Source organism: Serinus canaria, chromosome 1 (genome assembly GCF_022539315.1).
Source record: "Serinus canaria isolate serCan28SL12 chromosome 1, serCan2020, whole genome shotgun sequence".
Taxonomy (NCBI): domain Eukaryota; kingdom Metazoa; phylum Chordata; class Aves; order Passeriformes; family Fringillidae; genus Serinus; species Serinus canaria.
The window spans coordinates 99,301,755-99,314,039 of record NC_066313.1 but is presented as its reverse complement, the minus strand read 5'-3'; the positions used below and the strand labels follow the sequence as shown (position 1 = coordinate 99,314,039).

The 12,285-nt window shown below is 39.0% G+C and overlaps 1 protein-coding gene across 7 annotated transcripts in view; it reads left to right on the top strand.

The window, feature by feature from the left end:
* Positions 1–12,285, top strand: part of SH3KBP1 (SH3 domain containing kinase binding protein 1) — a 209,539-nt gene that overhangs the window by 181,010 nt on the left and 16,244 nt on the right. For all 7 annotated transcript variants that reach the window (XM_018913607.3, XM_050973299.1, XM_050973310.1 and 4 more), the window contains 3 exons: positions 1,337–1,417; positions 3,844–4,006; positions 8,779–8,864. In XM_018913607.3, the coding sequence (XP_018769152.1) occupies positions 1,337–1,417; positions 3,844–4,006; positions 8,779–8,864 (330 nt within the window). The remainder of the gene's footprint in view (positions 1–1,336; positions 1,418–3,843; positions 4,007–8,778; positions 8,865–12,285) is intronic.

Genomic DNA, 12,285 nt, shown 5'->3' with positions numbered 1-12,285 from the left:
TCCTCTGTGTGTTAATGATGACTGTTAATCAAACTGTAATCAGGTACAGACTGAGGTGTCTTTCTTCTTGAACACACTAGTGTGTGCATGATTATTAATACATTGACTTGTGTTTTGCATAACTTGAGTTTTGAAAGGCTTTAATTGCTCAGGAGCAACAGCTTCTCCTCTCAGGAGTGAAGTCTTTTTCATAGAATCATTTCCATTGGAAAAGACCCTTAAGATTATCAAATCCAACCATAAATGAGAATTTAGTATTATTTATTGACACAGTATGTGGTACTGTTGCCTGTCCAACAGCACACTTGGGTAAAGAAACAATGGCTGGTGATCACCACTGATGACTGATTTCTAGGAACCAGCTGCAGAAGGGACTTGCAACAGCATATTCAGAAAATGTAAATGCACTTGAGAACTGCATATAATAGAATAGATTGAAACAAAAAATTGGCTTGTGCTCCTTGCCCTGCCTTCTCTGCTTTTCTTGGATTTCATCTACTGTAATTTTTATTGAAATGCTAATAGTGTTACCTAAAGCAGTTTTCAACACTACTAAATTGAAATGGCATTAGCACCTAGTGGTTAGCCAATGCAGCAAAGCCAATATCCAATAAAGTGTTTGTTATAACATGGAGATTAGAAGACTTTATCTTGTATGTGCCAGGAAATTTTTGCAAAATCTTCCCATTGTTGGTGCCACAAGTTCTCATATTTCTTGGAGCAACAAAAGTCTGTATGTCAAGGCCTCTAGTACAGAGGCAGAAGAAGTCAGGGGGCTTAAACCTCCAGGCCAAAAGCTGCCAATTAAAATAGCCTTGCAGAATGCTGCCAGCACTGCTTTTCTCCTCCTTCTAATATGTGGAAGTGAACAGCTACTAGTAGTGGAGAAAAAGGGATGTGTTAATTTAATGTAAAATAACCTCTGTATATTCAGCTCCATCACGCATTCCCTTGAAATTGCTCAATTAATTGATTTATTCCTAATGTTTCTGCACACTGTTAAGTTTCTCTTCATTTATGTCTGTAATGATAAAGGATTTGTCCACATTTTAAATCTGCAGTTACCATTTTTTTTTCCCATAGAATAGTCAGAGAGTGTCTGTTCTTTGGGATATTGCCTGCTTTGGGAACTGTGAACTTGATTATAAAGACACGAATATCCAAGTGCTTTTTTGTCATTAAGATACAGGCAAATATTTTATGTAAATTTGTGTTCAGTCTTAGCAAGATGTTTTCAAACTGGGAAATATAAAAAGCCTAAGAAATTGCAGAATTAAATCTTATGTTACTGTTTTGTTGGCTTGGTCAGAATTCCAAGTTTTTCTGTCTTTGACAGGGACCACAGATCGAAAGCATGAAATCAAGAAGATACCACCTGAAAGGCCAGAATGTCTTCCTAATCGAACAGAAGAAAAAGGTATGAAATGTGCTTTCCTGCCTGTTCTCTGCAGAGAGAGGAGGGAAATAGAACCAGTGCACATCCTCATTTCCCATTCTCTGTTTCCATTAAGTGTATTGTTTGGATGTTTTCCACTCTGATAGACTGTGATGATAAGCATTTTGGAAAGGCTCTCATTGTTGCAAATGGATTAAATTCAGAGTGTTCAGGTGTACCCATCCGGAGCTGTTGAGTACATGCAGCCACAATTAAAAGCCAGGGGAGATTTGCTCTCAATACATGAAATGCTGTATAAAGCCCAGTGCTCTGTAAAACCCAGGTGCTTGATCAAGTAAAATACCCCAGATTAGTGTGTACTTTTTTCTTAACATCTGTCTTCTTTGGTTCTCTAGTTGAAAGCTGGGTTGGTGGTTTTCCTGCATCACAAAGGCGTTTTGTGGAGATATAGTCATTAATGCTTATGAATCACCCCATTATCATAGCCACAAAAGTCACAGGCAAGGCAGCAAAGAAACTAAAAAATCCTTCAAAGCCATGTTTGAACATTGCTAGAAATGGGACACGGTACCACACAGAGCAGGGACAAGCAAATTAAACCTTTAATGGGTTCATTGTGTTCATTGTGAATGGTGAATAGTCTCAGGAAAATAGCTACATCTATTCTCTAATGGAAGATGGTGCCAAGTTTCATATGTTAAATGGACTATTCGATTGTAAGAACAAGTTTTTTATGGGATTTTTTAATGTCTAAGAATTTGAACTTGCAGCCTTTTAAAAGGCACGTGTATGTACATGATTAAATGCAGTCATAATTTAGACTTTGTACCAAGACCTCTTGGTACTTCAGACTTTGTACCAAGATCTCTTTCTGGATATACATCTTAGCAATCTGACAAGTGTTTTAGCTATTTCCTCTACATCACTTTACTTTTGGTTATGTGTGCTGCTTCTTGTGGTTATCTTAACATTAAGACCCTTTGCTTTCCATTATTAGATTTAAAAAGGCAACTGCTTAAACAGCAGAGGAAATTTAAATATGTTACTCTACTGGGCTATAAATATCTGTATCTTTTCTAAACACTGAAAAGAGGTTGTAGGAGTAGTGCCTACATTTCAGGAGTAGCAGAGAGAGGAGGGAATGGCTCATGTGGTGTGACAGCATGGGTGGCACAGGAACGTCCTTTGAGCTGTTTTGGCACACTGCCCAGCCTGTCCCTCATACAATTCAGATTCTTGGACACTGATGCAGTATAAATTGTCATAGGATTAAGTGTTTAAAAATTATACAGTGTGCTGGAAAAGCTTCAGTGTTAGTGAGGACCCAATGACTGCATCTGCTCAAAACATACTGCCCATGAACAATCGTTGTGAGCTGGACTATTCCAAACCTAATGTGCCTTGTGTTTCTGGGGATTTATTCCATGATCCTCTCATTAATGGGTTCTCATTAATAACCCATTAAGGAATATCCTGTAACTTTCCCAATTCCTCTTGGATGTATACAGAGGTGCAACATTCACAGCATATCACAGGCAGCGTTGTCAAGGGAAGTGGGGTATTGAAATAGTAGTATATAGAGAGCAGAACTTCAGTTCCTTGGAGAGTTTTGTTCTTTCTTTAAGAAAAATCAGCTTTTCCGGGGTGTGGCAAACATGTCTACATGTTTGTTTTGTATTAGGAATTTAGAGCACATTATTTAGAAGAGTTATTCATGTGTATTCTACTTTACACATGCACAGGCATTGCATATTTGGCATTGGATATTAGCATGGAGGCACTCCCTAACTGTGCCTAATCCATTTTGCAAATGATTTAGCTTTTCATCAGCAAGCTGAAAAATTCAGCATATAAATCTGTGCTTAAAGCCTAAATAATAGGTCTGATTTTTTGGGGGGGGTTACATCCTGCTAGACGCTGTTTAATTTTTCTGCTTGTATTTTATTTTCACTTAACTATAGTTTACTTGAAACATGCTTTTTCCCCTCCCAAAAATAGTATTTCTCTGTTTGTCCAAGAGATGTTAAGAATATCCAGCATAATTATTTTAGTGACCTTCTAAATTAATATTGTTTCATATTAAAATTTCATATAAGTTGTGCTCGTGGGAAGCTGTACCATATGGTATGTAATTTCTTGCCATTCTTGTACTTTACAGTCAGAAACCAGTAAGTTACTAAAATAAAAAAATAGTATTCCCTTCAAGATGCTGCACACATGTTTTGGCTGAGGAGTTCCAGGCAGAACAGCCAGGCAGGTTGAGCAACTGATTTGTGGCAAATATATCAAATAAAGAATGATTTGGAACAGAAATGGAAAGATTTTTCTTTCTTGCATACCGTCTATCTACAGCTGGGGATTTCTTCTTTGAATCTAGACTTGTGAGTGCAAATGAAATCCACTTAATAATATCCCTGTTCTCTTTTCTGGAAATGATTGCTCTAAAGAAAGATCAGAGAGAGAGCAAAAACAGTTAGACTTGCAGAAGCCTTCAGTTCCTGCTATACCTCCGAAGAAACCTCGGCCGCCCAAAGCCAACGCTGTGAACAGACCTGGCACCTTGCCCCCGAGACGACCAGAAAGACCAGTTGTGCCTGTGACTCATGCAAGGTATTGCTTTTTTTCTGTCCAATGCTTTGGGGATTAATGGAAAAACACACATTTAAAGAATTTAGGTTTTGCAGTTTATGTTCCAGTTTATTTCGCAGTAAGCTGTATTTAAGGAACAACAAGAAAAAAGAAAATCCTTATAATCACCTGTCTGGATCATAACTATCTTCTCAGTAATAACAGTCTTACACGGTTCATGACTAGTTCATCCCTACTGATGAAATTCTACTGTTGCTGCAACAGTGCAGGAGGTGTGGGAAATACCTGCATCAGAACGTTACTCTGATCTTGACTTTCTTAGTTTACTTGAAATTATTGCAGCTTGGCTTGGGCACTAAGTCAGTGCAAAAAGCTTGGATTGTGCTGTGGAATAGCATTAGGCAATGCACATTTCAAATCCTGTCAGCCTGGTTTCAGTCTGCTTTCTTTGATCATTTTAGATCAAACTTTAGCAAAATACAAATCTTCAATGCTCTTTTAGCTGGTGCCACTGCAGAATAGTGCTGTCAAGTAATTATTCTCTAATGTTGGTTGTCACTGCAGTTACATAATGCTTTTTATCAGAGGTGGTTACAATCTTTGAGTAGCACTGAGAAATTTGACTTGCCAACACAAGTCCATTTATCCTCTGCTAGAAGAAAGGTTGCAGAAACTTAAGCTCTCACTGTAGTCCTAAGCAAGCCTAGGTGGCTGCCTTTTAGTCATCAGCAAGTGGGTTGTGCACTGTAGATTTCCTTTATGCATAGTGAAGAGTTAGATGAAAACCAGAATAAAACAGTTGCCTAAAATGGGCAAGCTGTGCATCTTGTAGAAAAACTAGAATATAGGCATGAAAATATTTTCACTATTGTACTGTTAGGAAAATTAGCTGCTATTGAACTACTGGAGTTCAAGTAGTAATAGTAATGGTGAAATAAATACCAGAATAGAGTACAGGTTAGAGTAGAGTGAAATGCTAGCCATTGACTCCCTTCATTTCTCCACATATGGTTAAATTAAAAAATGCTTTTAGTGAGAAATCTAGGACAAATGAAAAGAAAAAAAGGGAACTGCCTTGGGCTCCCAGTTTCATGTTACTGAAATGCTTTGGTTGCACATCTCTGAGAACTCTTCTATCCAGGTGCTACTGCCACAGCTTCTTTTGGACTTGGCTTTGAACATGCTTGCCCAGTTGCTCCAAAATACAGTCCATACCTGATGATCACCTGGGCATATTTGGAAATAGAAACATTTGCTACAATTTTCTGATTTAGCTATGTCACGTCTTGGAAAGACCAATACATACCCTAGTGTTCAGTTCACTGGTAAGGCATGCAATGGAGTAACTATTCTTTTGTTCTATCCTTTGCTTGACATATTTTTAACATGCTATAAATTGTTAGTGATTTTTAGAATTTTGGAAGGTTATTTTGCTGCTCTTGTGGTTTCCTTTTTTTTTTTTTTTTTTTCTAATTACAAAATTGTATGAAGTAACCATGTATTTTTAAAGCTATTTCAAATTTCATGTTATCAAAGGCAGAAGGATCACCTAAACAGCAACCTTTTTATGCTCTTAATGGTCCAAACTTTGCTATGTCTAGCACAGAAAAAACAGAAAATACTTTTAATTACTTGGATAATTAAGAAAGATGAAACTTCAAGTGGAAGCAGTTACTTCAATAAAGGTGTTTTGTTTTTAAATCCATTCAGTTTAATAAGATAGTAATTATTTTAAGACCTACTGGTATCCATTTCCATAATCTAAAAAGCCTAAAGCAATTAGAATAAAAATTGAATCAGCAGAACTTTTGCTGATCTGTTGTGGTTTAACCCTGGTGGGCACAGTGGGATGGGGCTGAGAATCAGAAGGGGAAAAGTAAAAATCTTGTGGGTCGAGACAAAGACAGTTAAACAAATGAAGCATGTGCAAGCAAAGCAAAGAATGTTGCTACTCCCCATGGGCAGACAGGTGTTCTGCTATCTCCTAGAAATTTGGGCTTCATCACCTGCAGTGGTGACTTGGGAAGACAAATGCCATAACTCCAAACATGCCCCACCTCCTCCTTCCCTCAGCTCTACATGCTGTCTATGGCACACCAGTGGTGTGGGACATCCCTGGGTCAGCTGTGTCCCCACCCAACTCCTTGTCCCCTCCATCCTCCTCCCTGGTGGGATAACAGGAGAAGCAGAAAAGGCCTTGACTCTGCAAGCAGAGCTCAGTAACCATGAAAACACCCCTCTGTTATCTACACTTTCAGCACAAAGCCAAAATGTAACACCATGCAAGCTGCAGTAAAGAAAATTAGTGCACCATCCAACTCTATCCCAGCCAAAACCAGTACATGATCCTGAGGGGAAAATTTCTGTAGTTACAAAGTGGGTCCTGTGAGATTTCCATGGCAGCTGCTGAGCCAAAGAGGATTTTCTTCTGTCCTGAGCAAGTGGCTTGCACCTTATGCATCTCACTGACTTTTTGTAGTGATGATTGTTTTTCCATTTAAATATAATCCTCCCTCACTGGATGCAGAGTAGGGCTTCAAGGGCAATAGGACAGTAAAAAGGCATGTGGGACAGTGAATAGCTGTCAATTTGTTCCAAAGGCTCCACAGCTTACTTACATACACCATGATTTTACAATTTATAGATAAGGCAATTCTCTGGAGTAGGCAAGCCATAAGCACCTAGAGAAGGTGTATCTTTACAATCAGTTTAAACCAATCCATGTCCATGCCACTGCTAACAGTTCCTTGTCCTGGCACCCCATTCCCACAGCCTCCCTTATGTTTAGCACCAGCATTTGTGCAGCTGCACAGCCATATGGGTCAGGCAGTTGCTCCAGATGGCAATTAATCAGTTTGCAGTGGGTCTTCTATTAGTGTGGGGTTTCTCTCAGGCTGATCATCTGTCTGGTCAAGCTGACAGCCTGTCTGTGTGGGCACAAGCAGAGAGGGACACTGTGAATGAGAAGGGAGGGCTCCACTCCTTTAACCCACTCTGTGGGTGCAGAGTGGCATAATAAGCCTGTTGAATCTTTTGACAACAGGATTGGGGTTTTTTATGTGGGGCTGTTGCCATATATCTCGGTATCTTTTGTAGGCAAATGGTAAATGTTGTGACTTTCAGCCCTAAATCTTGCCATTCTAAGAATCTCTCCAAAGCCATACTCACACATTTCCTAGAGTGCTTCCAACTCACATTGTGCTCTCAGATTGCTGGGAAATGTACGTGTGCAAAACAGAGTATGCAGTCAGATGCTCATTGCTCTGTCAGCCAAGAAACTATGTTGCTTCTTATAGGTTTACAAATATATAAGCAATATATGAAAAAGGTAAAGACTAAAAACTAAGAAAATTTATTGTTCTGGGAGATCACTTGGAAATGCCCTTATTTATCATCTTGCCAATCAATACATTTTTCTATGCATGTGTTAAATCTCTTCTGTGTCCTTCCTGGTGCAGACTCCCTGCCATATTGAGAGCTGTGGAGGACTAGCTTGCTATTAATCTGATTGTCTATTTTTTTTTTTTTTTTTGTTCACTGGTTGCCCTATCACAGGGTTTAATGGGATATATATTCACTTAATATATGACCTCCTCTGGGTTTTAATAACAATTTTCAGCTCTTTATCAAGCCTCCCTGAAGTCTGAAATAGGGTTTCCAGCCACTTTGTGTTTTGCTCATAAGCTGCTGCCATGAGCTGAGGTTCAGGCCATCTGTCATCAGCTTATGGTATCAAAAGCAGAGACCAATGAAAAAATCAACAAGGCTTGTGAGCTCACTACATATTTTACTGTCAATAGCTAATTATTGCTAATTATTGCACTGTATAGTGCACATCTGCCTGGGTTGTTTTTGGGCAGATCTATATCTTTATCCCTAAGCTGGATACCTTACATACATCATAAATTGTATAGTGTTACACTGGGAATAGTCATTGTATTTGTCAAGTGGCCTGATAATGATGGCAAGTACAATGCATTGCATTAACTGAACAGTTGTTGTCACAGTAAATATCAGAGATTTGAGTGACCTGTGCAATACTGAGTTACCTGCCTACCAGTGTTGGGGTTTTTTTACATTGTTTCAGAAGGTAAATTATTTTAGTAAACTCAAGTATTTGTGGGAAAGAATGTTCTCCAAAGCAGGGATAATTTTGTTGCTTTTGTTTGATCTCCTGTTTGATTTTAAAATAGCTCCTCAGTGTAAAGTATCGTAGCTCCTGACACTTTGCTATTCAAAAGACATTTCTGACAAATAAGGTGATCTTGTTTCTTTGGACTGTGGAAACAGTATTCATAGTCTAGTCTCATAAGAAAAATGCAAAAACATGGTGGAGGAGTTGCATTTATAATATTTATAATAAATATTTGGAACTGCTGAAATGCACAATGATAGCTTGAGGTACTCTCACTTTCTGCAGCATTCCAGGTAGTCCACTGCTGTGGTTTGTGCCAGCCAATTAATTAGAAAAACCGCAAAGAAGATGTTGAAGAATGTCCCCTTGCCCTTAGATTTCCTTCGTGTTGAGATGCTGTGAACATCTGAAGAATTATTCCGGACACTAGGGTGTCTAAAAGAGGCTTTTTTGACAGGTGTTTAGGAGAAATGGGATAAGGTTAATCCGGACAGCATGTCGACTTGCTGGAGATTGCTCTCACTGACATTGCTGTTACTCTGGTGCTGCAAAGGAAGGAGACTTTGCTCTCGTTATTAATTGCAAGTTAGCTACCAATTTACTGTGACCCACACAAAAACTCCCAATAAAACATCTCCTCTTCTTGATCCAAATGCAGGAGTGATAGTCCAAAAGTGGAATTAGTGGGCAGTGCAGTATCCGGCACTCTAGAGAAAGACTCCTCTGAAAGAAGCAATGACATCGGTAAGTTATGGTACTTTCTACAGTTTGCCTAAGAAATTTATGGTGCAACTTTCTGCTTTTTAATGACTTTTGCATGATTCAACAGGCAGATTGAGGATTTGGCAATGAATGTGAGTGCTTTTATATGAAATTTTAAAAGATTGCAGGATTAAAGGATCATTTCTACTTTACTTAAAATAGTTTTGTTGGGGTTCTCTATTAAAAAAAAAATATTGACTAGTGAGCTATTTTGAATAGGAAGGCTCTTGTTCTTTTCGTTTAAAACTCTGAAACAAGTGAGAAGGCCAACAATAATAAGGCATATTTGTTTAACTGATGTAATAGTGCTGCCACGGTTTGAATACTGCAAAAGATTGTAGGTTTGGTGTAATTAGTAATCTTTACACTGTCCAATACAAAGGAACAGAAACCCAGTTCAGGTCAATTTGACTAAATTGTACTGCATACACTAATTAAAAGCAGTCTAAATTTCTATTGTAAACAACTTGTGTTCCTGACCCATGAACTGTTTAATCAGGAAGTCACCTGGAAAGGAGCAACAGCGGGTTACTTTTTGGTCTTCTCTCACCCTTCTTCCTCCTCAAGCTGGCAAAGCAGGAGCGATGGTGTTTGCTGGGTGGGTGCTGCAGAGCATGGCCCTGGGTCAGCAGGGGCAGTGAGCTCTGTCCCAGGGCAGTGGGCACGAGCTCCAGAGCCATCTCCTGCCCTGCTCGGGGAGCCCAGCAGCTGCTGCCGTCGCTCTCGGCGCTCGCTCGCAGCTGTGCCCGCACAGACCCGTGTTTGTCTCAGGCAGAGCCAGGGATCCTGCCTGTGCAAGCATTGCTGCCTTTCAGTGGGGCATGAAATGTCATTTTGGTGTGGTGGTGTCTACCCGGATTCTTCTATTAGTAAAGCTTTTCTGTACAATAGCATTCTTTCAACTGCCAAACATGCCTTTTTCTCAGATTTGGAAGCAGAACTTCAGGTTATAAAGAAATTTTAATTGCAACATAACATCAGAACACTAAATGCATTTCCCATAGGTCTATGAGCTTTCCAGCATACATAGATCTGCTTTTTGTAAAGTCTTTGCTGTTGCTATGGTTCTTCTGGAGTAGCAGGCATTATGTTTTTCCCAGGTTTTCATTTGGCTTAACCATGGAAAACTAGAAGCTCGTGATAAATTGCATGAACACTTTTATTGTAGAGATTATTAGAAAGGAATGGTGTGGAAATGCAGTCAAATTCTACCATTTAGTGTTTCTTAACTATATTTACAAATTTGCTTCAAAGCACATAAGCCTCTGCTTACTTGAAAGTTATGAGTGCAGGTAGCATATGCTACCTGTGAGTGATGGAGGTAAACTTTTTTATTCCTTGTTCTAGTTTCTTTGGAATCACTGTCAGGATAAAAGCTTAGGGTGTTTTGCATTTTTAAGTATTGCTGGTTGTGGTTTTATTTTGTTTTGTTCTTAACCTGTCAGGCAGGAAATCTGATTTATAGAAATTCTTGTTCATTTCCAGAACATGTAGGAGGAGCGGAGGGAGGAAATTGGGTTGTTTTGAGGTTTTTTAGCTGCAGAATAGGAGCCAACAAGAATCCATAAACCAAACCATAACATGATGCAAAGGGTTTAGCTGATGTCCTCCTGTTGTCACTTACACAGAGAACCTATTGAGCTCAAGGATAAAATAGTGTGAGTACTTAAATAAGTATAACTTGATAGGGTCAAACGAGAATGGCATTTACAAGGGCAAATCATGTCGTTCTAGCCTGTTAGACAACTTGTTAAAAGAAAAAAATAAATAAATTATGGGTTTGAATTGAAAGGGGATCCAGAGATCAGAACTGTTATAAATTTTCAGGCAGCATTTGACAGCTTGTGTAAAATATTGTCAAATAAATAAAAGGCATTTTAAGAGAGGGAAGGGCAATAAATCAAGGCTTAATAAGGAAAACCAATTCAGAGTGTATTAATGTCTTTTCCTATGAAGAGAGGTTTGGAGTTCAGAGCAGTTTATGGTGCAAGGTAATTGTAGAGATTTATGGTAAGTGTGTGATTTTGTGTGATTTATTTACAAAGAGAAAAATGGGCTGGAAAAGTCTTGTGGCTACATGAGTTATTAGAACAGATGATGGATGTGTGAGTGGAGTTGTCCAGTGTATTCCAAAACACTGCTGGATCTGGCTGTGTGGGTCCAGATAACATTTAACATGATATATCTCACTGGTTTTGCCCCTATATCATGTGCTCTGTAGGAAGGACAACCTCAGCTTCTCTGAGGCTCATCCATCCTGTCAAAATGGATTTGATTAAATCTACCATTTGGTGTCTTGTCAGAAATCCAAATTTACACAAGAAGTTAGAGTGAACCTATGTGACAGACAAGGTGTGATTTAACAGTAGCCTTTGATAAAAATGGAAGTTAAATGGCCTTTGTAGCAGCTTGGATGCATGACCATTCTGCTTACTGGGCTCCTCTTTATTGTTCCATTAGTCCAATACCATTCCCAGCCACTCAGAGCTCTCAGGGAGAGCAGGGGGAAAAGCAACAATCACTTGCCTCACCCTCTTTCCTGCTTATGCTAAGTACTGCTGGTAAATTGTGCACTGGAAGTGAATACCACAGCACTTCCTGACTACTTTGCACTAGAGATGTTAAGCTGGGTGGTGGCTGTCACTTTCTTAGTCCTATACTCAGTCTAAAGCTCTTGTTCCTTCCCTGCAGAGCAGAGAGATGGAAAAAAAAACAATGGAGACAGTTTTGGTTATTAAAGCAAACCAAACTAATGCTGGATGGAGAGCAGTTCATTATTCTGTGAAGCCTTTTTAAGGATTTCTAAGTTGGTTCCTTTTCTTTACTATGATGAGACCAAAACCTCTGTGATGGGGAAGGATAAAGGGCTCTTCCATATGCCATCTCTCAAAAACCAAACAAGTGATCACAACAACAAAATCAGTAATGCCATCCACAACTGAGCAGCAATATGCTGAGCTGAATTGGGAATCCAGATTCAAAACCTGAATTTTGTCTAGGTCCCTTGGAAATGGCTTTTTTGTGTTTATTTTCAGAGTAATGTTCTACTGGTGGATCAGTGTTGTCTAATCAGAAAACCCCATACCATTAAAAACATTCTCCCCCCAACTTTACCAACTGGGAAAATCACAAATGCTTGAGCAAGGTTGAGGTGATGTGCAATAGTGTTAAAAATGTTCTGTGAGTTGCATATGTTAAAAAGTTATTAGCTCATGACTTGGTTTCCTTAACATGTTCAGCAGAGCTGTAACTTCACATGTAAATTTCTTGATGATAATTCAGTACTGATTACAATTTTCCAAACTTCACTGACAAGAAAAAATACTGCTTAGCAACCTCACTGCTGATTGTAGATATAATGGCAGCTCTTATTTCTGTTGTCCATGCATTTACTTTTTCACAC